Here is a 24938-nt window from a genome sequence, read left to right as displayed (position 1 = left end):
TTTTCAGAAAAGTCGCTACCTCTTCCCCTCTTAGTACAGTTTTAGTTGATTTTTAACTTGTAAAAGCTAAAGTTAAAGGAGACATGTGTTTTTAAATTGTTTTTGGTGTATCTTCAAAGTTATAAAAGTTATAAAGTAGTCAGTGTTAAAATATATTTGGTAGTTTAACAATAACATTTTGCTTCCAGGATAATGTTCTCACACTTTATAGCTTTAAGAATGTACTTTACTCATGGGAACTAAGGCGGTTATGAGAAACTGAAGGGAAAAAGTTCAAAAGGTAGTCCATGACTTTTTTTTTTTAGGTTCTGAAAAAGGATAAGACTGTTTGGATTATGTTGCTCTCTGATTTAGTAAAAAAAAAAAAAATGCTAATGAATATATGTTAACCTTGAGGTTATCAACATTCTTGCTCCAGATAGATTTATGGTAAAAATAGACTACTGAACTGTCTTGTTAAATTTTAAAAGATGAGTTTGGAGGAGTTACAAATAACATCCTTTACCCTGAGGTCAAAAAGAATATGTAAACTCAAATTTTTTAGATAAGAATACTTATTATAGTTTCAACTTTCATACTTCCTATTAAAATGACTGTGTAAGAATATACAATCTTTTATGGTTTTATTCTGAATATATACCACTCTCCCTTTTTAACAAATTCAAAGTAACACATGTTCATTTTGAAATTTTTTAAAAGTACAAAGTAGAAAAAACCCCACAAAATTAGTGCAAGATCACTAGAGAAATATTCAAACGTTGCCAAAGTAGCCCATCCCTACTTTCCTCCCATCACTGATGAAGTACAGAGAGGTAAAGTGTTATGTACCCAGAATAGTGAAAGGGACAAACATGGGCTGAGGAGGTAGGAATTAAGACGGTAGCTCAACAGTGAAAACTAGGAAAAGAGCTGGGCAGGGCAAATAGGACAGTTTTCTGTAGGGTTGGTAGCCTAAGGGCGCAGTGTTCACATAAGCTGGGGCAACAAGGAGAAGACAATTGAGTTCCTGTATCTAAGATCCCTGCTCCTGGGTTGATTATATGTTCTAAGCTGCACCATCTCACTGGTTTCAGTGGAGCAGGAGAAAGCAGTGGCAAAGGAAAGAAGGGAAAATTATGGGGGTAGCATCTGCTCATTGTGTGAGCCTGCAGCATCGGCAACACGCTTCATTCTATTAATTGCATCAACCGCATCTTGAAAACACATTTCCAGAGACCACATGTAATGGGCCTTGGGTTCCATTCAGCCCCTTTTTTTTTTTTTTTTTTTTTTTTGCTATACGCGGGCCTCTCACCGCTGTGGCCGCTCCGGACGCGCAGGCTCAGCGGCCATGGCCCATGGGCCTAGCCGCTGCGCGGCATGTGGGATCCTCCCGGACCGGGGCACGAACCCGTGTCCCCTGCATCGGCAGGCGGACCCTCAACCACGGCGCCACCAGGGAAGCCCCCAGCCCCTTTTTTGACTCCTCAAATAGTTAACGTATAATTTTTCACATCATTTTCATCAAATAAAATTCACTTTCATTTTTATGACCATTTTTAAAACAGCAAATATCTCCCCAAGCAGTCTTGGGTTTCAAAGTGGCAGTGATTTTATGTGCTGACGCATTTGAACTGCCAAGGATCTCCCGCGATGTATGCGTTAATGACGACCACTTGGAGTTCTTGTTCAGATGTTTGCTCAAAGGGTAGAGCTACCGTCAGAGAGTGCCTCCGCCTAAAGAAACAATTCTTCCAGTTATGCAGATCCATAAATTCCAACTCAAGCAATGTATTTTGCGGGTAATAAACACAAGTGTGTTCCTAATTGGAGAGAAATAATGCTTAGGCTTGGACCTGTTGCCTTCCTGGAACTGACGTCTAGCACACATGGAGACATTCCTCTCTAAAGAACACAGTCGCTAATAGAAACAAGCAGTCCACCAGGATGTCGAGCCAACACTTCCTGCAGAGGGCAGAGTTCTCTGGAATTTACTGAAAGTGGAAAATTGATTACACTGGGCACAGAGGACATTTATATTTATAGAAACACTTTAGATAAGACAAGACTTTTAAAAGCCAGAAATCACTTTTAGGGAGATTTCAGAAAAATGTTGTAATCTTTTTTTATTATTAATAGGCATAAAAAGGATTGTTATATTGATATTGACAGAAATTAGGTGATTAATTGAAGATTTTAACTTGAAAGGATGAATTGCCCCAACATTGGTTTAGAATTTTTCATTATATACAGTTCAATCTTGTGGTCTGTCAAATGCCCAATAGCCATTTATCTAGTACACGTACCTTTACAGCTGGATTTCCAAATATGATTATTAAATTCATATGATAGAGTGTCCTGAAAGTAAATATGTCAGCAGGCTTTGCTTTATTTTATGCATTTATTCTGGATGTAACATAACTTGATGTTACGTAACACAGACGATGCTCTAAGACATTTTGCCAGAGCTATTCAAGTACAGCATTGTTTGAGATTGTGGAAGGTGATTTAGAAACACCTGGATTGAGTATTTCTATCCATGCTTTAAATCCTAGAAGCCTTGCAGTTTTATAGTCCTTTCGGGGAAAGACAGGAACTACATTAACACTTGTTAGCATAACAGTTAATATACTTCTGAGAAAGATTTTGTAAAAATTTTGAAAATTATGCCAAAAAATTAAAGGGAAGATTAAAAAGGATTAGTGTTTGATCAGCCTCTGTAGGTTTAGGAATATTTTTTAGAATATATATTTTTAGAAATATTTACAGCTTTTATACTTGGGGGCTTGGGAACATGAAGGCAACACGCGTTGGAACAAAATCCTAAATCTTACATTCAGATGAGCATCATCATTTGTGGTAATATTCATGGAATGGAGCTCAGCGTCCCAGCTAATGTCAAAGCAACAGTCGATGAGATTATTGTATTCAAGTTGCTCTGTGTGGTCCACTTGGAACCTCTGTCTCTTTGATAGTATTTGGACGCTCTCCTCTCTCCCTCCCTTACACCTAATCGGTCCAGTGGGACGCCACACAAGACAAAAAGCTCACGTAATTTGATAGAACAGGAGCTGATAGATTAGTAGGGAGAAGAACCATCACGTTTCTTCCTCTCTGAACCAGCAACATATTTGTATTAACAGCCGTGGTCTGGACAAGCGCCTCCACCTTTCTTGTCAAGAAGGGTAATTTTCAGCCAGTGTAGTAGGAGGGCTACACTGTAGCTCATGATGTAAATATTTTTTCAAAGTGGGAAGTTTCATAGGCTATGAAATAACATATTAGCCACATGAAGCGTCAGACTTTTGAAAAAGTCCCCTCTCCCACAAGCTAAAGATTATGATAATAACAGTAACTCTAATCATGGCTAACCTATCTGAGTACTCACTCTGACCGGCCAGAGTGGATTATATATATTATTTCATGAAATCTCCCAAGAATAGATAACCAATAAGGACTTACTGTATAGCACGGGGAACTCTGCTCACTACTCTGTAATGACCTGTATGGGAATAGAATCTGACGCACTTTGCTGTACAGCAGAAATGAACACAACATTGTAAATCAACTAAACTCCAATAAAAAAAATTCATTAATAAAAATAAATAAATCTCCCAATAGTCCTATTAGGTAGGTAACTTGTGTTATCCCATTTCACTGCTGAGCTATCTTATCTGTTGTGATCAACAAACTCCCTCCAAAATTATCGGCTGAAACTATCAACCCTGAATGTGATTCTGTGGATAGTGATTTAGGCAGGGCTTCGCTGGCTGATTCTTGGTCTTGACCTGGTGGTCTAGGTGATCTGGCAGAGCTGTGAACTTGTGATCACAAGTCACTTTGAGGCTTCCTAGTCTAGAAGGGCCTTAGCTGAGACAACAGGGCTCTTCTCTAGCCTAGAAACCCAGGCTTGTTCATGGGATGCCCTCCAGATTCTAAAAGCTGCAGAGTGGAAACTCCAAGACCTCCTGGGGCCCAGGCTTGGAACTAGCTCAGCCTCCTTTCCAGTGCATTCTGTTGGTCAACGCAGGTCACAAAGCCTGCCAGGTTTCAAAGTTTGGGGGGAAAGACTCCACGTCTTGGAAGGAGATTCACTGTGACTAGTTTTGCATTCTCCTGCTGTTTCTGAGTCTGACAGATGTGTCGTGACTTGCCAAAGATCACACAAGTTAGTAAGTAACTTGACTTTCATACACTGCAGGGGGGCTCTGTACGCCACCTTGGGAAACAGTTTGGCATTTTCTGAGTTGTTTGTCTTCTTGTTATTAAATTGTAAGAGTTCTTTCTATATTCTGGATTCAAGTTTTTCGTCTGACATATGTGTCATGTATATTTTCTTTTTTTTTTTAAAGAGCAAACGTTTTTCATTTTAATGAAGTCTAATTTACCAATTATTTTCTTTCATGTGTTGTGCCTTTGGTGTTCTGCTTAAGAATGTGTGAATGAGAAGTGTAGCCCTAGAAGTCTAAGGGTATAGCTTGAAGTGGTCCAAGTGTTTTATTTAAAAACGAATTTTGGGGAGTTCCCTGGTGGCACAGTGGTTAAGAACGCGCCTGCCAATGCAGGGGACACGGGTTCGAGCCCTGGTCCGGGAAAATCCCACATGCCACAGAGCGACTAAGCCCGTGCGCCTAGAGCCCATGCTCCGCAACAAGAGAAGCCACCGCAATGAGAAGCCCACACCCCACAGTGAAGAGTAGCCCCTGCCCGCCGCAACTAGAGAAAAGCCCGCGCTCAGCAACAAAGACCCAAAGCAGCCACAAATTAAATAAACGAATTTTGCATTCTACTTAATAAAGTAATCTTACTTGCCTTCACATAAAAATAATGCCTCACGTAAGAGACAGCTTATCTAATGCTCCAGGATAGAAACCCACATTTATTCCATGGCACAGAACTGCACATCTTCAGAACATAAGCACTCTAGGTGCCTCAGCAACTAACAACATTATCATTCATAACAAGTTCTAGTACAAATAAAAGCGATAAGGCTACAAATAAAAGGAGAAATTGCCATATATATATATATTTGTATACACACACACACATATAATAAACTCTGCGTTAACCTTTTCCCATCATTGACTGTATTATTAGCTTTCCATATAGATTCAACTATTTAACTGCTTATATATGTCTAAGCTACTAAAAATCCTTCCTGAATGAATAGCAGATGAACAACTGAATGTAAATGAAAACAGATGCTTCAAAGAAAAGGATCCAGAATTGTCATCAACTCTTCACAGTCACTCCATGTTTTCTCTAACAAGCACATATGCCCACAGCACATTGCCAAACTCTATTGACGTCTTCCAAAATTTCTGTACGAAATTATGATTATGATCTCATAGAGTTCAGGACTTTTGGCTAAAGAGCCTGCCTCCCCAGGATGTTTTTTTTCAAAGAAGTTGGTACCCCCAGGAGTGCTGGGGGAGGGAAGCACACACAGGTATTGGAGGATGTCCCTAACCTAAAGCCTGCTGTATGATCTCAGAATCTCCAAAGTTTGACTTCTTTCAAATCTGAGAATCCGGAGTCACGCCAGATCTAGAGACACAAGGCAAGCAGAAAAGGAAACCCACTGACCCTGTATTTAGTATCCACATTCTTGTGCCTTTAAAGTATGTATTTTCAAATGTAACCTATTGAAATATCAATAGTCCTCTGAATATACAGATACTAGCACAATAAATGCATTCATGCTGTATAAGAAACGATGGGTTCTTACACACCGTAAAACACAAAATAACGTAAAAAAAATAGTTGCTGCTCTAGAGGTATTTGCTTTAGACTTAAAGTCTGTTTAAATGTGTGTATAAAATATGTTTAAGAAGTGATAATAGGACGAAGTGAGAGAGTGGCATGGACTTATATACACTACCAAATGTAAAATAGATAGCTAGTGGGAAGCAGCTGCATAGCACAGGGAGATCAGCTCGGTGCTTTGTGACCACCTACAGGGGTGGGATAGGGAGGGTAGGGGGGAGATGCAAGAGGGAGGGGATATGGGGATATATGTATATTTATAACTGATTCACTTCGTTATAAAGCAGAAACAAGCACAACATTGTAAAGCAATTATACTCCAATAAAGATGTTAAAAAAGAAAAAAAAGGAAGTGATAATAGATTAGGTGGTCAATTACTGAATGTGGCAGCTAGGACTAAGGAACATTACCGAGTTTTTGTCCTCATTGGACAAATCCTAGAAGACAGAAAATTCACTTTATACCTCATTTCTGCGCACACATCAGAGTTAACTGCGAAAAAAATCTCATGGGTCTATAGCCCTGATTCCATCTATCTCTTTTGTCTGACTCCTTTTCTGACAAAAACTGTTGATTTTCAAAGGTGCCTTAGGACAGGAAAGATGTGTTCAGACACATGTGCACACGCAGATGGTGGGGTAAGGGGGTTGTTGGTGAAGGAAGCGTGGGCTTGTGAGAAGCATCCGTCATATTTTTCTTTTTTGCATAGAAGCAGATACATGTGTTAAAATATATGCCTATGATAACAACTGCTAAAATTATGGTTCGTTTTGATAGAAAGACGTCCTGCTCAAAATCTGATTTCAGGCAACTATTCAGCAAGCAGGATCGGAATAACTATCTTATCTGTACTTTTTATGTGCATAGTTTCTGACAGGTTGTGCTAGGTATAGTAAGCCTTTACTAGCGCTGTACAGAATGTATCACAACTTGTGACTTGAATAAGAACAAGTTATTCAAACTTGCTTTGCTCTGTTATTCAAAGTATTTGAAACTTCAGAGTGCTCATTCCGTCCTTTGCAATGATTCCTGGCTTCATCTTATTTATGCCATTGGCCCTAGAATCAAGCAGCTCACCAGATTTGCAATAAAGTTATTCAAGTTTATGTATTATGTAAGAATATATTATCATTGCATAAAATCTTAAAGCACCAGATTTCTTGGAAAAATGCCCATGAATTTAAAAGCAGTAGTTTTAAAATTATGTATATTTGGAAATATCCTTAATTCTGAAAGAATGCACCGCATAAACTGCTAGATTTTTTTTGAATATTAAAATTTACTTTGCTTTTTCTCAGTTTAAAATATAATAAATAGTTCTACCTCCCAAAGACAATGTCTTTTAATACAAGTTCCCTTCTAAGCTTTTTTTTGGATACGCTTTTACATAATTGGGACCATACTCTCTATAGTTTCTATCCTACATTTTTTTTTAACATCTTTATTGGAGTATAATTGCTTTACAATGGTGTGTTATTTTCTGCTTTATAACAAAGTGAATCAGTTATACATATACATATGTCCCCATATCTCTTCCCTCTTGTGTCTCCCTCCCACCCTCCCTATCCCACCCCTCTAGGTGGTCACAAAGCACTGAGCTGATCTCCCTGTGCTATGTGGCTGCTTCCCACTAGCTATCTATTTTACACTTGGTAGTGTATATATGTCCATGCCACTCTCTCAGTTCATCCCAGCTTACCCTTCCCCCTCCGCATATCCTCAAGTCCATTCTCCAGTAGGTCTGCGTCTTTATTCCCGTCTTGCCCCTAGGTTCTTCATGACCATTTCTTTCTTTTTTTTTTTTTTTAGATTCCGTATATATGTGTTAGCATACGGTATTTGTCTTTCTCTTTCTGACTTACTTCACTCTGTATGACAGACTCTAGGTCCATCCACCTCACTACAAATAACTCAATTTCGTTTCTTTTGATGGCTGAGTAATCTATCCTACATTTTAAACTTAAACATAAGCTTTTCTTGTACTATGACCAAAACTTCACGTGTAGACATCTAACCAGTGACTGTGCCATAATTACATCAGTTGAACTCACAATAGTGCACGTTTAAGTTTGCTATTTTAAAAATTCTCTTGTGGTCACCTCATTACATGAAACTTTCACAAATTTCAGATTATTTCTTTTTCGAGTGTCAGTCAGGGCTCACCCAGAGAAGCAGAAGCAGTAGGAGATGTATGCTAAGAGACAGAGTGCAAGGAGCTGGCTCACCTCGTGGAGGCCTGCGAGGCAAGCATGGAATCTCAGGGCAGGACGTTCGGAAGAGCCGGCCGGCACCCTCTGGGCTGGCCTGAAACTGCCATCCGTCCACAAGCAGAATTGCTTCTTCTGAGAAGCCTCAGCCGCATTTCAGGACTTTTAGCTGATTGAGTAAGGCCTACTCAAGATATCTAGGATAATCTCTTTTACTCACAGTCGACTGAGTTTTTGCTTTAATCACATCTAAAAAAAATACCTTCATAGCAGATAAGTGTTCATGAATAACTGGGACTGTCGCTTAGCGAAGTTGACCCACCAAAAGACCATCAGGGTTAAATTTTCAGAAGTAGAATTACTGAGTCAAAGGGAATGGAATTTTTTTTTTTAAAAATCTGATACAAATATTTAAATCCCTTTTCTAAAGGGTGGTCACAATTTTCTGTACTTTGCCACTCTATCCCTGCATTTTCTTGGGGTAGGTACCAGACTGCCTACCCTACGATACTCTGAATCAATAACACAATCGAGAGGGCCCCTAAAATAAAAAAAGCACTCGGGTCTCAAGATGAACACAAGGTTTCCTGGCTGTAAGTATCTAGGAGCTAAAGATCTGCTTTCCCAGGACAGTTATTCTGCCCTGAGCCCTGTATGAGCCTCACTGAGCAGCTGCCAGACCTACTTATAGGTGGGAATATAGATTCCTATTTATTATTTACTCTTTATTGGGAATGTGTTAGGCATTTTGAGGGGAGATAGAAGCGTTTACCCTGTCCTCAAAAAGTCTAAAGTCAAGGCTAAGTTTTAAATAAATATTTGATGTTATTATATCCATGTTAAACTTCATTTTCATAGATTTCTCTGGGAAATGGGGCTAATCACGTCTTTAAACTCTACATAACTATAAATAAAAGGCAGACCTTTCTGAAGCCTCTTGCTGTTTCAGTAGATCTATGTAAAGGTCCATATTATTTTATCTTTAGAAAACTTATCATTAGGCAGAGGTTAGTAGACTGATTAATTGGGTGGATTTGGGGATGAGGTTTTTTAGTTGAATTCTTACTTTTATTATGTACTGTTTTTTTAAAACCTGGACAAATAACTTAATCTCCCAAAGGCTCAGTTTTCTCACTTGTAAAATGGAGATAATATTCTCTCGTGTGGTTGTATGAGGTTTAAATGCGCCAATACATGTAAAATGTTTGGCATATGTGCTGACACACGATGTGCATGTGTGCTTGCGTGTGTATGACTGCTCTCCCCTCTGTATCTTCTACTTTCTTTCGGTCCTCCACCCACCACACCAACATTTCAAGCAATTTAGAGCAGGACAGAAAAGTGCAACTGGCTTGAAAATCATTCTTTTATTTCTTCAAAGGCTCAAACCTTCCGAGAATTTAGGTTTCGAAGGAAGCAGGAAGTGAGGTCGGGGCAGGGGCTGGGGGAGAGGTTGTAATTTGAAGACAGAGATAGATTGCCTTGAAAAAACATAAAGGAACACATGCTCCTCCAGAGGACACAGAAGGTCCCCAAGCAGAGGGAGAGGAGGAGGGGGCTGTGAATCCTGAGAGCAGAGGGGTCTGCATGCTTCGGGGCAGAGCCTGAAAAGCTGGGAAGACCCCCCAAGAGGAGGGGCCTCACAGAGCCTCGGGCAGGGGGGGCCTGGATAGGATCACAGTGGACTCCTAAGGATGAGGAAGAATAGTAAAGATCGGCCAGAGCTAAAGGAGGCACACCGACAGGCTCAGGGGATCACTCTCGTCATTGGGAGGATGGTCGCAGATGGCCAGAGCCTGTAATATCATTTCACGTGACCCCAGAACCAGAGCAGTACTCTGGGTGGGGCAGGGAAAGACTCTCAGAAGGACCGGTAAGTTTCACAATAGCCCAGTGGGGCTTGGAAACTGAAATTAAGTTGATTTATTAAAAAAATAATGAAAATAAATAGAGCAGGTGCAACTCAGCTGGTAACGTGAGATTCACATCCAATACTTACTCAAAAAGTGTCATCAGTGACAATTATTTAGCTCTTACTGATATGGAAGAAAGAGGAAAACGGAACATCCTCTGGCTGACATCTCTTAATACTTCCTGCCTACTTGTGGGCCTTGCTTGACCAGTTGTAGCCAATCTCAAGAATTTTGGACCTTTCCTTTCCATTGGCATCTGCCTGCAAACAGGCTAAAAATTCCTCTTATCCTTAAACAACCACCACCAATTTCTCTCGATCCAAACATTCCACCAAGTTTGTGTAACCTCCCTTCTCTTCACGATCACGTTTCTCAGGAATGCAGCCACACTTGGTGTGCCCACGTTCTGAACTTCCAGGCTCCCCTCAACTGATTACAGTTGGGCTTCTTCTCTCCCCGTTGAGGGAAACTACTTTCACGAGGAAGATAATGAATGATCTCCGGCTGCCAAATCTAAGATTTGTTCTGTATTCCATTTAATCTTTTTTTTTATCCTATTTAATCTTTGAGCAGCGTCAGACACTGTGTGCCTTCCTAAATGTCAAAAAGATTTGTTTTTTTCAAAAGACTTTATATATTTTTTAGAGTAGCTTAAGGCTTACAACAAAATTGAGAGGGAAGTACAGAGATTCCCATGTACCCCCCGCCCCACACATGCACGGTCTCCCCTGTTATCAACATCCTTCACCATATGGTACATTTTACCAAGGATGACCCTACATAGACATGTCGTAATCACCCAAAGTCCGTAGTTGACCTTAGGATCCACTCTGTGGGTTGTACATTCTATGGTTCGCATAAATGTCTAGTGAAATGTATCCATCATTATAATATCAGATAGGGTATTTTCACTGCCCTAAAAAGGATTTGTTTTTTAATCCAGCATTGTACAGGATGTTTTTTAAATTATCTGTAAAGCAATATTGCTCGGGGACTTCCCTGGCGGTCCAGTGGTTGGGACTTCGCCTTCCAATGCAGGGGGTGCAGGTTTGATCCCTGGTTGGGCAGCTAAGATCCCACATGCCTCACAGCCAAAAAACCAAAACGCAAAACGGAAGCCATATTGTAACAAATTCGATAAAGACTTTAAAAATGGTCCACATCAAAAAATATCTTAAAAAAAAAAGCAATATTGCTGGAAATAGAAGTCACAGTATCCCTCCTTCTTGAGACCTGCTGCAGTGTTTTATATTCTATGCTTCTGTTAATGCCTCTATTATGCTCCTGTTCTCCTGGGCTAAGACTTACTTTGTCCTTCCTCATTTCTTTCTTTATGGCGACTCTCAAATCCAAGAGGATGTCCAATCCTATTGCTTCTACCTAAGACATATTTCTTTGCCATTCTTCTTTATTTCAGTTTCTACCAGGATAGGAAGCTCTCGGGGGTTCCCTGGTGATCTAGTGGTTAGGATCCGACACAATCACTGCCATGGCCAGGTTCAGTCCCTGGTCAGGGAACTGAGATTTTTGTTCATCTCTCAACTAGAATATTTAGTAATCCTGTATTGATTTTCCCATTACCAGACTTTCATACTTGGGCAATACGCCACACAGTAAACCAAAGCCAATGATACGCATGTCTCTCCATTCATAGTGCTCTATGGTCTGTCGTGGTCGCTCCACGCCCTCAGGATGCAATCAGAACACCTGATCTCAGTGTTACATGGCAGGGTGGTCCCTGGCTCTGCAGAATTAGCAAAGTCTTGCCTCACCCCCATCCTCACCTCCAATCCAAATGCCCCATCTAACCCCCCATCTCCCACCGACCTACCAAAAGCAAAACTCTCAGTTCCCCCACCCTGTGATGGATCAAGCCCTCCTCTAGGTGATTCAGATTCAGATGAAAGCTGCAGAAGCACTGCCTGGGCAGGCTGGGAGAAGGGCCTTTTGCTCTGGCTCCTCGCAGACTTGGCAGCCTCTCTTGCGTTTGTATCTGCCATGCACTGTATACTCTTCTCTCATTGACTGTCTCATCCTGTAAATGCCAGCCTGCAGCACTGCTCTTCCTGACTGGAACACCACACTTGCATTTTTCTTGCTTCTTGGAAAACTGCTGTTATTTCTTCAATTCCCATCTCAAATGCCATGAGGATTCCGACCTTGCGCTGTCCTCCAACCGCGTTTTTATCTGCATCTCTGTAATAGCATTTACCATGTTACATTTTAATTTATTTTTATAATATTTTCCTCCAAAGACTGTGTGCTCTGTACATACACAGACCATTTTTTTTTTGTCTTTTTTACCCTTGTGGCCTAGCTTACCGTTTTCTGTTTTTCTCTTCTTTTTTTGCTTCCTCTTTACACACAGGATTTAAGACAGTCGGGAAAATATCTTTGAAATGAAATGTTTCTACTCGGTATGGTAATGGTAACCAAGAAACCTGGCCACTATTACAACCTTGTGAAGGTCTTTATCACATATCAGAGGAATCCATTTCCTATTTGGGCCACTTGAGTAATAAAAGGACAGTAATTTTTTGAGTGGCAGCCTGATTCCTCCCACATTCTTGCCAAATGTTTTTTTCTAGTCCTGCTTTATCCCTGAATCCCAGAGGCCCCTTGATACAACTTCCTGTGTGACCCCAAGTTTCTGACAACAAGGAAAATAATATTTCCCAGTGATTTCTCTCTACTGTTCAAAAATCCTATTGCTTTAGCTGCAGCTATTTTAATTCCCGTTCCTGGTTTTTTTGTTTGTTTGTGTGTTTTGTCTTGTTTTAAATCTGATTTCTGTTCTCAGGTGAGGGGACACTGTGGGTGAAGAGAAGGAATTGAGCAAAGGAGGCCTTACTGCCCCACCTCAGGGTTTGGAGTCTGTTTGGTGACCTCTTTCCTCAAAACACGGCCCTCCCCCATTTCTCAGATTTAATTCCTTAAGATGAAAATTTGGGGAAAAAAGAAAAAAGAAAAGAGGCAACTTTAGTTGTGAAAATACATCAGTTTTCACAAAATGGGAGCTGAGATTTGCTATTTGCAGGTCAGCTGGGAGGTGGCTCCGCCAATACTAGTGATTCATTGTAAATGTCTCCGTGTTCCTATAGCTTGATGTTAAACTGTTCAGTCAATTACTGTATCAAAGCACCTAATTTAATTCAGTAGCTTAAAAACTTAATGCAGTTTCAACTGGTAATTGAACTTTTACAGAGAAAATCATGTGCCTTGTTTCCAAGAAATGAAATTAAAGAATTAAGTCAAAATAGATGATATCAATTATCAATAAAGCAGGTTGGAATTTTTTGATTAATATCTAACAAAAAAAATAAGCTAATAATTCTTGAGTGATCTTTTTATTTCATCACTGGGTAGTGGATATTCCTTGATTACTTCCACAGATTCATTTTATAGGACATGGAGGAAAACACATCTGCAAAGGCAGAAGCAGAGTGACTCCTTAAATGCAATCTTCACCGTCATTGAAAGTGACAGATTTTTGACAAAACTCAGGGTTCGCTCTGAGCTATTATAGCAGTTTATTTTCCAACAGCGAGTCATTCCGACCCGATACATGGTTAGTGTGGACTTTTAGCTCATGAGCTAAATCTTCGAAACCCCTGACTGTTCAATGCACTTACTTCAAGTTGGGAAACCTCAGGGTCACCTGCTGTGATTTCCTACAGAAAAGAAACAGAACTGTTGCAATACTTTGAACTCCAGATGAGTGAGAGACATAAAACTGATGTGTTTCTGATGTTCCATTTCAAGATAATAACAGGGGATCTGTTCTTAAAGAAATACATAAAACCGAAGCTATTGGAGCCACAGCAGCTGGGAAGAGGACGCATTTGGAGATAGCTGGAGGTACTGATTAAGATCAGTACTGATCACCACACCAAATGTCAGCTGCTCATGTGTCTGGACCTGCCAGGGTGGCCCCTGAGGCCGGATAGCACAGTACTTCTTTCCCGGCAGACTCTGAAGCATCCTCTTCCGTCTGTCAAAGGCAGACAGAACCTCATCCCACAACAGCTCTTCACTTGAGTTCCATGCCTCCCCCAGTGGCCAATAGCTGTTAACCAGTTATCATAAATGTGACTTCTCTCAGCAGATTCAAATGTTTGCCCCAAATTTTGCCTATTCTCTTGGTGTATCTATTTTTTTTTAATTTTTAAAATTTATTTACTTATTTATTTATTTTTGGTTGTATTGGGTCTTCGTTGCAGCGCGCGGGCTTCTCATTGCGGTGGCTTCTCGTTGTGGAGCACGGGCTCTAGGTGCGCGGGCTTCAGTAGTTGTGGCACGCGGGCTCAGTAGTTGTGGTGCATGGACTTAGTTGCTCTGTGGCATGTGGGATCTTCCCGGAACAGGGCTCGAACCCGTGTGCCCTGCCTTGGCAGGCGGATTCCTAACCACTGCGCCACCAGGGAAGTCCCTGGTGTATCTATTATGATTATTCTGATGCAGGAGAAGAATCAGCCTCATTCCTAACCTTAAAAAATAGAGGTAGGAATTAGGCTAAGACGGTCTGCATGGGAAGCACAGAAGGCGGCAGCTTCTCTTTTCCCGGAGAAGCCTTGTTCATGGCTGTCTTTTCCAGCCTTGGAAAGAGGTCATCAAAGTCAGTGATGAACGTCAGCCCAGAATCCTGCTCTGACTCGTTTCCTCCCCGTGGTGCTCTGAGAGGGGCGCGTTCCCCAGACAAAGCGCACACCCTGGGGAAAAGGCAATGATGCTGGCAGGAGGCTGAGCTCTGCTTCCTGTGTGTGAGGTGGGGCTGAATGTTTCTAATCAACAGCCTTTCTCCGTTTTCATCACTTGCTCTGCAACCCTCGCAGTTTAGCTCAGAAAATCAGGTGAGGGTAAGAGAGCTCCTTGTGGTCTTTTTGTAAGCATCGGGGTGGCCCAGGTGTCGTCCGATGCCCTGCGGCATGATGGAGAAGGTACACGTCCTCTGCTGATGAACAACCTCCCCACGAGGAAGACTTAGTGGCAAGTGTTCACTGATGAGATGTCTGGAGTCAAAATTATGGAAACTGGCCACAGTTAAAAATGATAAGCTAGGGACTTCCCTGGCGAGCCAGTGGTGAAGACTCCGGGCTTCCACTGCAGGGGCTGAAAGCCCCATCCCTGGTCAGGGAACTAAGATCCTACGTGCTGGGAGGTGCAGCCAAAAAAAAAAAAAAAAGACCCAGGTAGATAATCCGTCTGTTTTGGCCTTTGTTTTAGAAAAAAGTTACTCAGAGAACTGCCCATTCCTCTCCTTCATAGCTGGTCAAAGATTTGGGGTTGATTCTGATCGACTTTGACTAATTCTTATCACTGTTTCAGGGAGGATGAGGCCAGATAGGCTTAAATGAATGAAAAAGTGTTTGTATTTTTAGGAGTTAAACCCCTCGTGCTTTAATTTGTTCATTTATTCATTCAGCTCATTTTAAGTAATCATCAGCTATGTCCCAGGTACTCTGGCGGGCACCAGGGATGCTCTTTCTAGAGAAGCTGAGCATTATTTTGATAATCATAGTGATGAACTCGGAAGCTCGCTTTACTTCTCTGAGCTGCACATCAATCAAGGAAATTATTGTGAAGACAAATCGGTCTAACCCAACCAACGCAGACCGTTTTTGTGGCTATGGGAGCATATGACAGCATTTAGGGAAAAATTATTACTAAATAATGAGGATTCACATTCCTTGGGGGTAAGTTGATAACACAATGAAACATGAATGTAAGAGTATGAGATAGACATACTCCTCCAATTGGACTCAAGATCAACTCATTCTGATTGATTCAACCAACGACTTTGGTTGAATATTAAGCCTATAGAGGAAAACTGAGGAGTTTTCTTTAGTAATTTCACTAAAATAAGATTGCTACTTACTTCATTATTCCAGAAATATTTTTTGAGAAAACAATTGTGCGAGAAGATTACAGTCTAGTAGTGGAGTATGTCTAAACCAGTAAGTGCACTACAGGTTCTCAGTTACTGAGCCCAGGAGGGTAGAGGAAAAGTTTTTCCTTCCCTACACTTGCTAAGGATTAAATGGGATAAACTGTTGAGAAGTCATGCGTCCCATTCTAATGATTTTCAACATCACCACACCAAATGTCTTTCATTCAAATACAGACATAACATAATCCAGTTAGGAAATATTATCCTAACATTTGGTCCAGAATTCTTCTCTATGAGCCCTTTCTGCTCAGAAAACAAGTTCATAAATGCTGGGAGTACTCCAGCTGGTGACCTCAGAGGCCAGGGAGGTTGCTAGGCATGAGGTAAGGGAAGAATGTGCTGTTTCCTAGCGAGAAGGACAGGGTCGGGGGAGAGGGAGTAAAGAGGTGGGCAGAAGAGGAGAGACAAGCCAGACAAACAGAGGAGCAGGTGCTGCAGAGAAAAAGCCAGGAGAGAAACTTCTGGTGCTGAGCAGTAAAAATGGGCCTGGAGAACAGGGCAATATAATAAGTGATGTGTTTTTGTCCCCCAACCTTTCCGATCATCAGTAAAATCACATGTTTACAAATGCTTTGGTTCAAATTTTGAGGCAGACAATACAGGAGCAGTTTGATATCCAGGTCAATAGGAGGGGGCACCCAGTCAGCCTGTGTGGGACAAGAGCCCAGGAAGCCATGAGAGAGCAAATGTCCAGACATTCGCCAACGGTCATAGAATGACTTTGGACTTCTTCAACAAGTGGAAATGTAGGGTTCAAGTCCAGGTTTACCCAGCTCACCAAGGGTCAGATGAACTCCCACATGGCACATGACTTACACCAATTTATAAAGACACCAGGAAAGAGTCACATTGGTTCGAAGTTGGCTCCATTACCGGGCAGTTATTTTTAACATCTAATCGAAAACCTTCCCCTTAAACCAATCGTATTCCAGATCTTCTTTGTTCACCTACGCTACCTCAGCTTGACCTTTCCTAAGTCAAATACATCCCTGTGGATCTATGATTCTCGCCTACATGGTCTTCAGAACAGAAAAGTAAAATTGCTCTACCAGGGATCACGATGATATAATATTCTCTAAATGGAGATGCCTTATAAAACTATTTTTGCAGCATTCTCACACAGGTATTTTTAAAGTTATAATTCGCCGGTCTGTTCTTTGCCACTTCAACTATAAAGTCAAGTGTTGTCATTTTAAAAAATTTTATTCAGGGAAAACTTTTCTTCCTGCATCCAGTGATGTTCTGTCTTTTATTTAGCCTGCTTTCCTCCCTTCTTCTCTGAGATCTCCCCGCTGAATTTTGCTCCAGGCTCCTGATTCCTCATCTGACAGTCTTTGTAATTAGAATTGGAGGTGTGGGAGAAGCTCACATTCAGAGCAATTCCAGACTGAGCCAGCTGCAACAGTGTAAGTCTTAACTGTCGTGAGCAACCTTCACCCGTGGACAGTCCTGTGATGATATTGCAGTAAAACGCCCACACGCCCTTGGTTGAAGCTGGTCCCTTCTCTTCCTTTAGGAGCTATTTTCAAAATGCCAAAGACAAACAATACCCCTTCATCCCACAGAAAAACAGCAATCTTGGATCCAATTCCTACATCCCTTCTCCCTCCAAATTGGTTATGATCACGCTTCCTCAGGTCCATAAACTATATTTAGGTGGAAAAGAAAAAGAGAGACAGGCTGTCACTGATCAAAGGAAACAGATGCACGGGCATTTCAGGTCACTCCCAAAGTGTTTCAGGACAGTTCAGTGTGCACTGCGCCACTGAGTGAATTCTCATTCCTGCTCCCATGTTGAAAATGGTTCAGCTTCAGGGAGCCATTCCAGTCTTGGCTATGTTACTGGGACTTTCTTTTGAAAAGACGTGGACATGATCCTGAAAATAAATAAATAAATAACAATGCTAAAACTTCTTGTCTTCAAAATACTAAATACACAACAAATTAATCCATAGGAAAAAGTACAGTGTTATTATGATTTTTCAAAAAAAAGTTAATAGACTAGGATGGAGAGAGTGATGTTATAAGGTCAAGAGGAGACGTTGATTTCCAAGTTGAATCTACTTACTTATTGCAAGAATACGAACAACTTTTTTTTTTCAATCCAAACTTGCTAAGCCACTTATGCTTTTGTTGCAGCGACTGCTCCCCTGAGCGGGCTATGGCTTTGCTTACAATGAGTTCCGTTGGCTTCTCTGAGACCGCTTGCTTCTCTGGACGAGGGAGGTATTTGCCATCAGTGAGGTGGGCTGAATCAGCAAGATGTCACTCTATTTGCTGAAAATCGGTGCATTGTCAGGAGGCAGCGGTGGTGGGAGCAGTGAGTGATTTGACTCACCTTAGGATGTTACCAGAGGTTCCAAGCACTTGCAGACAAGCAGCCTGTGCTACCTTTCTTTCAAAATAATGATATATTTAAAAAATACTATTATGTATTAGGTCATTATCTTCATGAGAAATAAGTATCCGCAGTGCTTGAAGGCACCATACAGAATTTTCTTTGTCGATGATTAATTCTCACGTACACTAATTAAGTTGATCAAACTCTGCTGCGCTTCTGTAGCTGGAGATTTCCTTAATCTGTGTTTCTCTCTCTTAGGAGAGCAGAGAAACTTCATTTGCATGAGTTTTGCACAAAGTTGGTCCTGTCTTTAAAAACTAGGTCAATAGAGTTGCTGGAGTTGAAATTCCCCAGCCCTCCAGCCACATTTGGGCTTGATGGATATGAACCTGGTTAGTCTCATAAGCCTCTGGGAGCTGTAGCTTCCCTCCCTTTTCTATTTTGAATGGCCTACTTTTGCCTGTGAACTGTAAGATGCAATCTAGCATAATGACTGCTTTTATTGCTTTTTAACCCTAGTAGCCACCACAGTACTTTCTATACACATCAGGGCTCCAGAAACACTTGATATTATTGATAACAGTAAATAATGATAACCAGTATTTTATTATTTTATTTTTTTAACATCTTTATTGGAGTATAATTGCTTTACAATGGTGTGTTAGTTTCTGCTGTATAACAAAGTGAATCAACTATACGTATACATATATCCCCATATCCCCTCCCTCTTGCGTCTCCCTCCCTCCCACCCTCCCTAACCCACTCCTCTAGGTTGTCACAAAGCACCGAGCTGATCTCCCTGTCCTATGCAGCTGCTTCCCACTAGCTATCTATTTTACATTTGGTGGTGTATATATGTCCATGCCTCTCTCTCACTTCGTCCCAACTTACCCTTCCCCCTCCCCGTGTCCTCAAGTCCATTCTCTACGTCTGCGTCTTTATTCCTGTCCTGCCCCTAGGTTCTTCAGAACCACTTTTTTTTTTTTAATTCCATATATATGTGTTAGCATATGGTATTTGTTTTTCTCTTTCTGACTTACTTCACTCTGTATGACAGACTCTAGGTCCATCCGCCTCACTACAAATAACTCAATTTTGTTTCTTTTTAAGACTGAGTAATATTCCATTGTATATATGTGCCACATCTTCTTTATCCATTCATCTGTCGATGGACAGACACTTAGGTTGCTTCCATGTCCTGGCTAGTGTAAACAGTGCTGCAATGAACATTGTGGTACATGACTCTTTTTTTTTTTTTTTTTTTTTTTTTTGCGGTACGCGGGCCTCTCACTGTTGTGGCCTCTCCCGTTGCAGAGCACAGGTTCCAGACGCGCAGGCTCAGCGGCCATGGCTCACGGGCCTAGCTGCTCCGTGGCACGTGGGATCTTCCCGGACCGGGGCACGAACCCATGTCCCCTGATTCTGCAGGCGGGCCTCTCAACCACTGCGCCACCAGGGAAGCCCCTACATGACTCTTTTTGAATTATGGTTTTCTCAGGGTATATGCCCAGTAGTGGGATTGCTGGGTCGTATGGTAGCTCTATTTTTAGTTTTTTAAGGAACCTCCATACTAGTTTCCATAGTGGCTGTATCCATTTACATTCCTGCCAACAGTGCAAGACAGTTCCCTTTTCTCCACACCCTCTCCAGCATTTATTGTTTGCAGGTTTTTTGCTGATGGCCATTCTGACCGGTGTGAGGTGATACCTCATTGTGACAACCAGTATTTTAAATCTTAGGAGTAGTCTTTACTAAAGCAGTAACTGACCATGGTAATACAATCTCCTGCTACTTTAGCTCATTTGTTCCTTGCAACCATCCCATTTTACAAGGAAGAAATGAACTTAGAGTAGGGAAACTGCTTTAGGATTAAGGTTAATACAGCTCATCCTGAAAGATAGATTTGACTCATGCCATTACTAGAATAATCACTTTTTATGTCAGATCTGATTCCTGATAGCTGACATTGATTGCATTCCTAATATGTCAAATGCTATTCTAAGTGTTTCACATGTATTAATTCAGCCTCACAGCAGCACAAGGAGAGACGTGGATTATTACTTATATTTCAAAGATGAAAAACGCAGAAATTGAAAGGTTTAGTTGCTGGGGCCCCGGGGTCCTGTGGCTGGTAAAGGGCCTCTCCAGGATTTAAACTATGGAAGCCATTGCAAAGCCCTGCTCTCTGCTGTTTGGTTATACAGCTTTTCATTTAAAATTAGGTTTTAATTCAGCTGGCGAGGTTAAGATTACATAAGATTCCATTCCTCATTTTGAATAATTTTCTGTGTATTCCTAGCCAAGGTCATTTAATGTTATTGAGCTTCCCTTTTCATTTTTATCAAATTGTCTCTTTTCATTTTTTTCATATTAGTTTCACCAAAAGATTGCGCTTGCGAGTCCTCATGTAATATATTTAACTATAAAGCAAAATAAAAGTCCTATGTTATACACAAACTGACTGATTTTTGACAAAGGTGCAGAAATAATTCCATGGAGGAAGGATATTCTTTTCAGCAAATGGTGCTGGAGCAATCGAACATGCTAAAAAGTGAAGCTCAACCTAAACTTCACGCCTTATTCAAAAATGAACTGAGGGCTTCCCTGGTGGCGCAGTGGTTGAGAATTTGCCTGCCAATGCAGGCGACATGGGTTCGGGCCCTGGTCTGGGAAGATCCCACATGCCGCGGAGCAGCTGGGCCCGTGAGCCACAACTACTGAGCCTGCGCGTCTGGAGCCTGTGCTCTGCAACAAGAGAGGCCGCGACAGTGAGAGGCCTCCGCACCGCGATGAAGAGTGGCCCCCGCTTGCCGCAACTAGAGAAAGCCCTTGCACAGAAGCGAAGACCCAACACAGCCATAAATAAATAAATAAATTTAAATCATATGGGCTTCTAAGAAGACCTCTGCTTAAAAAAAAAAAAAAAAACTCAAAATGGATCAGAGATTTAAATATAAAATGTTAGAATATAAAACATTTAGAAAAAAAAGCGGGGGGAATATCTTCAGGACACAGGGCTGGGCAGGGCCCTTGGACATAACATCAAAAGCAGGATACATAAAAATTATTTGCAAAACTGGACTTCATCAAAATAAAAATATTTTGCTCCGTGAAAGACCCTGTTAATAGAATGAAAAGACAAGCTACACATTGGTAGGTAATATTTTCAAACTGCATATCTGACAAAGGAATTACATCTAGAATATACAAAGAACTTTCAAAAGTCAGCAGCAAAAAAAAAAAGAAAAAAGTTAGAAAATGGGCAAAAGATATAAACAGATATTTCACAAAGAGAAGATGTACATAGCATGTAAGCACACGAAAAGAAATTTGGCATCGTCAGCTACTAGGGAAATGCACCTTAAAGCCACAACGAGACATCACTATACACCTATCAGTATGTAAAATAAAACACAGTACTAAGACCAAATGCTGGGCAGAATGCCGAGAACCTGAATTTCTCACGCACTGATGGTAGGGATCTAAAATGGTACAACCACTCCGAAAAGAGTTTGGCAGTTTTTCCATGGGAATCTATATGCTATTATTGCAACATCACGTGAATCTCTATCCCATGACAAAAAGTTAAAGAGGCCGCACGTTCAACATAGTAAGATGGGAATGGGCCATCACTGCATTCATTATCTTCTTGCAGTGGTAAGCATGATATTGTTGATAATAATGTACATATAATAGACATGCAGAGTTTTCTTTTTAAAGTTTTTATCTCTAGTTGTTTCAGATTAAAATATCTAAAACATTCTAACAATTTAAGGGGAAGAATCCTTTTAAACTGCTAGTCATGGCTTGCTGCACCAGAGATGTTTTATTTGAAAAAATTCAGAGCCACCACTAGATGGCAGTAGAGGTTCGTATTTTTGTTCCCTTGGTTTTTGTTTTTTGGGGGGGTGGGATGGGGGGAGGCTGAGAAAATAAGGGACAAATTTGGTTCTGCTCTCAGACCCAAATAAAAACAATATCTGTAATGATAGACATTATTGGTGATTAGCAAGGTTTAAGCTGCAAATACAACCATTAAAAAAAAATCAATATTGGTGTAAGATAAATAAAACCTGCAATAAATAACACACACTGTGAAAGACCATGGGCAGAGTACACTTTGTAAAATAAATCTTGGACTAACAGCCTGGATGAAAATGAACAATTTTAGAGAAAAAAAAGTTTGGCATTGAGTTCTGTAATGGCAATTGGGATTTCCTGGTTCAAAATCTTAATGGCTTTCAGAAATTTTAAGCAAATCTTTTTTTTTTTTTTTTTGGCGGTACGCGGGCCTCTCACTGCTGTGGCCTCTTCCGTTGCGGAGCACAGGCTCCGGACGCGCAGGTCCAGCGGCCATGGCTCACGGGCCCAGCCGCTCCGCGGCATGTGGGATCCTCCCAGATCGGGGCACAGAACCCGTGTCCCCTGCATCGGCAGGCGGACTCTCAACCACTGCACCACCAGGGAAGCCCAAAGCAACTCTTTTATTTCTGCCTCTTCCTACTAATAACTACACAATATTCAGCTGCTCATCATTTCTTTTTAATTTATTAAAATTTTTTATTTTATATTGGAGTATAGTGGATTAGCTACTATGTTGTGTTAATTTCAGGTGTACAGCAAAGTGATTCAGCTGTACATATACATACATTTCAGATATTCTTTTTCAGATTCTTTTTCCATTTAGTTTATTACAGAACATTGAGTAGAGTTCCCTGTGCTCTGCAGTAGGTCCTTGTTGATTATCTATTTTATATATAGCGGTGCACGTATGCTAATCCTAAAATCCTAAATTATCCCCCCCCATCATTTCTAAACTGGGAAAGTCTTCCTTTTTTAGATTACAGATTAAAGCCATATGAGGCAGAAGAACAAAATTCTCCTGTTTTTCTGATATCACATTTCAAAATACTCAATATCTTTTCGTCTTGATAAAGCTGAGAGAAAATCTCTGTATCATTTGCTGGATTTTCTGTGAAATTTACTTGCTAGAGACAAATTGAAACACTGACTTAATATCAAGTTTCAAGGGATGGGGCAGTGCCGTGGGGAGGAGGGGGCAGAGGGGACCCTTGACCTGTCCATCCTGGTCTTTAATTAAAGGCTTTCTAGGTTTAAAAAAAAAGAGAGAGAGAGAGATCCTATGCTTTTCTTCCTAGAGGTTAATTGATAGGGTTAACCCATTCATGCCTCTCATTCTAACTATATATTGTCATCAAGAATACTTCTAAGAGGACATCCCTGGTGGTCCAGTGGGTAAGACTCTGTGCTCCCAGTTCAGGGGGTCCAGGTTCAATCCCTGTTCGGGGAACCAGATCCCACATGCATGCCTCAACAATGATCTCTTGCGCTGCAACTAAGACCTGGCGCAGCCAAAATAAATAAGTAAAAAAAAATTTTTTTTTTTTAAGCATATTTCTGGGCTTCCCTGGTGGCGCAGTGGTTGAGAGTCCGCCTGCCGATGCAGGGGACACAGGTTCGTGCCCCGGTCCAGGAGGCTCCCACATGCCGTGGAGCGGCTGGGCCCGTGAGCCATGGCCACTGAGCCTGCGCGTCCGGAGCCTGTGCTCCGCAACGGGAGAGGCCACGACAGTGAGAGGCCCGCGTACCGCAAAAAAAAAAAGGATATTTCTGAGGTATTTATTAGCATATGTTACTATTCTCCTGTGTCACCTTAATGTCAGATGAAGTGAAACAATGTGTATTATGTCTGGGGCTCTCTGTGTAGGAGAGACACATTCAAAATCTTGATGGAATATTCACGGAAGTGTCAAAGCAAATTTCCACATGAGTCAGGCATCAGAACAATTTTTACAAACAAATGGTGCAGCTTTTAGTCTGCCTGCTACAATGTCACCTAAACCTTATGGATGCTAGGTGATGAAGGAGTGAAATTTCTATAATGAGACATCCACAGTGAGACTGGGATGGTAACAAAGGACAGCGCCATCGTGGGGTTGGAGTGTGAAAGCGCCAGGAAAGAAAGGGCTGGTATTCCCACCCCAGAGCAGGTGATCAGTAAATCCTATTGTCTGTGAACCTGGGTGAGATCAGATGATGCTAATTCATGGTAGATTCTCAATACAGTAGATTGTTTAAAAATAAAGAGGTATTCTTAATGCCTCAGTAGAGAGAAATATCTAACATTCTCTCATTTACTTTATCCACATCAGCAAACCTTAAGAATTCTGATTTTCATGAACATAGTAGTACTTCTGTATACCCACCTTTGGTATAAATAGCAAAACAAGCCTTCCAAGGAATGTGGGTGTCTGTAAGGTCTATATTTCAGTAGAAGAATAAGATTTTTTATTTTCTCTTTAGTTCTGTAAGTCAATAATAAAATAGTTAATTCTTGAATAATATGAGTAAGTTTCCTACAACTGTTTGATAATGAGATGAATGAAGCATTTAAAATGTCATCAGCCCTTCAATGTTTATCAGTTTTCTACTTTTTCTTTAGCTTTGATAACAAACAGCATCTTGGATTTTGAAATTAGAATGTTTCCTGAAGAAAATTCTCTGGGGCTACTGAGGCAAATGCATAGAGATCAATAATTAATAGTGATTCTTACAAATCCACTGGGCTGTATACTTTTTATCATGTCTCCCCTCAGTTTTATTTTTCTCAAAAACGTGACACAGTCTAAGGCACTTGATAATCTTGCATAAAATGTATTTTTCAATTCTCTTCACTGTACTGTCTCCAATCCTTTCAATCCCTGCATTTTTCTGTTTTTTCTTTGCTGATGATGTTTCCACTTGAAAAATCTATCCTTGATCC

General features: G+C 40.9%; 1 protein-coding gene across 9 annotated transcripts in view; it reads left to right on the top strand.

Moving 5' to 3' along the window:
• The window catches only part of CEP44 (centrosomal protein 44), a 130733-nt gene that overhangs the window by 31610 nt on the left and 74185 nt on the right, over positions 1 to 24938 (top strand). The window contains exon 13 of one of the 9 annotated variants that reach the window (XM_060155808.1): positions 13259 to 13502. The exons of the other annotated variants lie outside the window; for them this stretch is intronic. Within the exon in view, the coding sequence (XP_060011791.1) occupies positions 13259 to 13271 (13 nt within the window). The 3' untranslated portion in view covers positions 13272 to 13502. Of the gene's footprint in view, positions 1 to 13258; positions 13503 to 24938 lie in introns of those variants that run through there. 9 annotated transcript variants of the gene reach the window in all.

The sequence above is a fragment of the Lagenorhynchus albirostris genome, chromosome 7, assembly GCF_949774975.1.
Source record: "Lagenorhynchus albirostris chromosome 7, mLagAlb1.1, whole genome shotgun sequence".
Classification (NCBI taxonomy): domain Eukaryota; kingdom Metazoa; phylum Chordata; class Mammalia; order Artiodactyla; family Delphinidae; genus Lagenorhynchus; species Lagenorhynchus albirostris.
The sequence above is the reverse complement of the archived record's forward strand: the minus strand, read 5'-3'. Positions and strand labels throughout refer to the sequence as shown.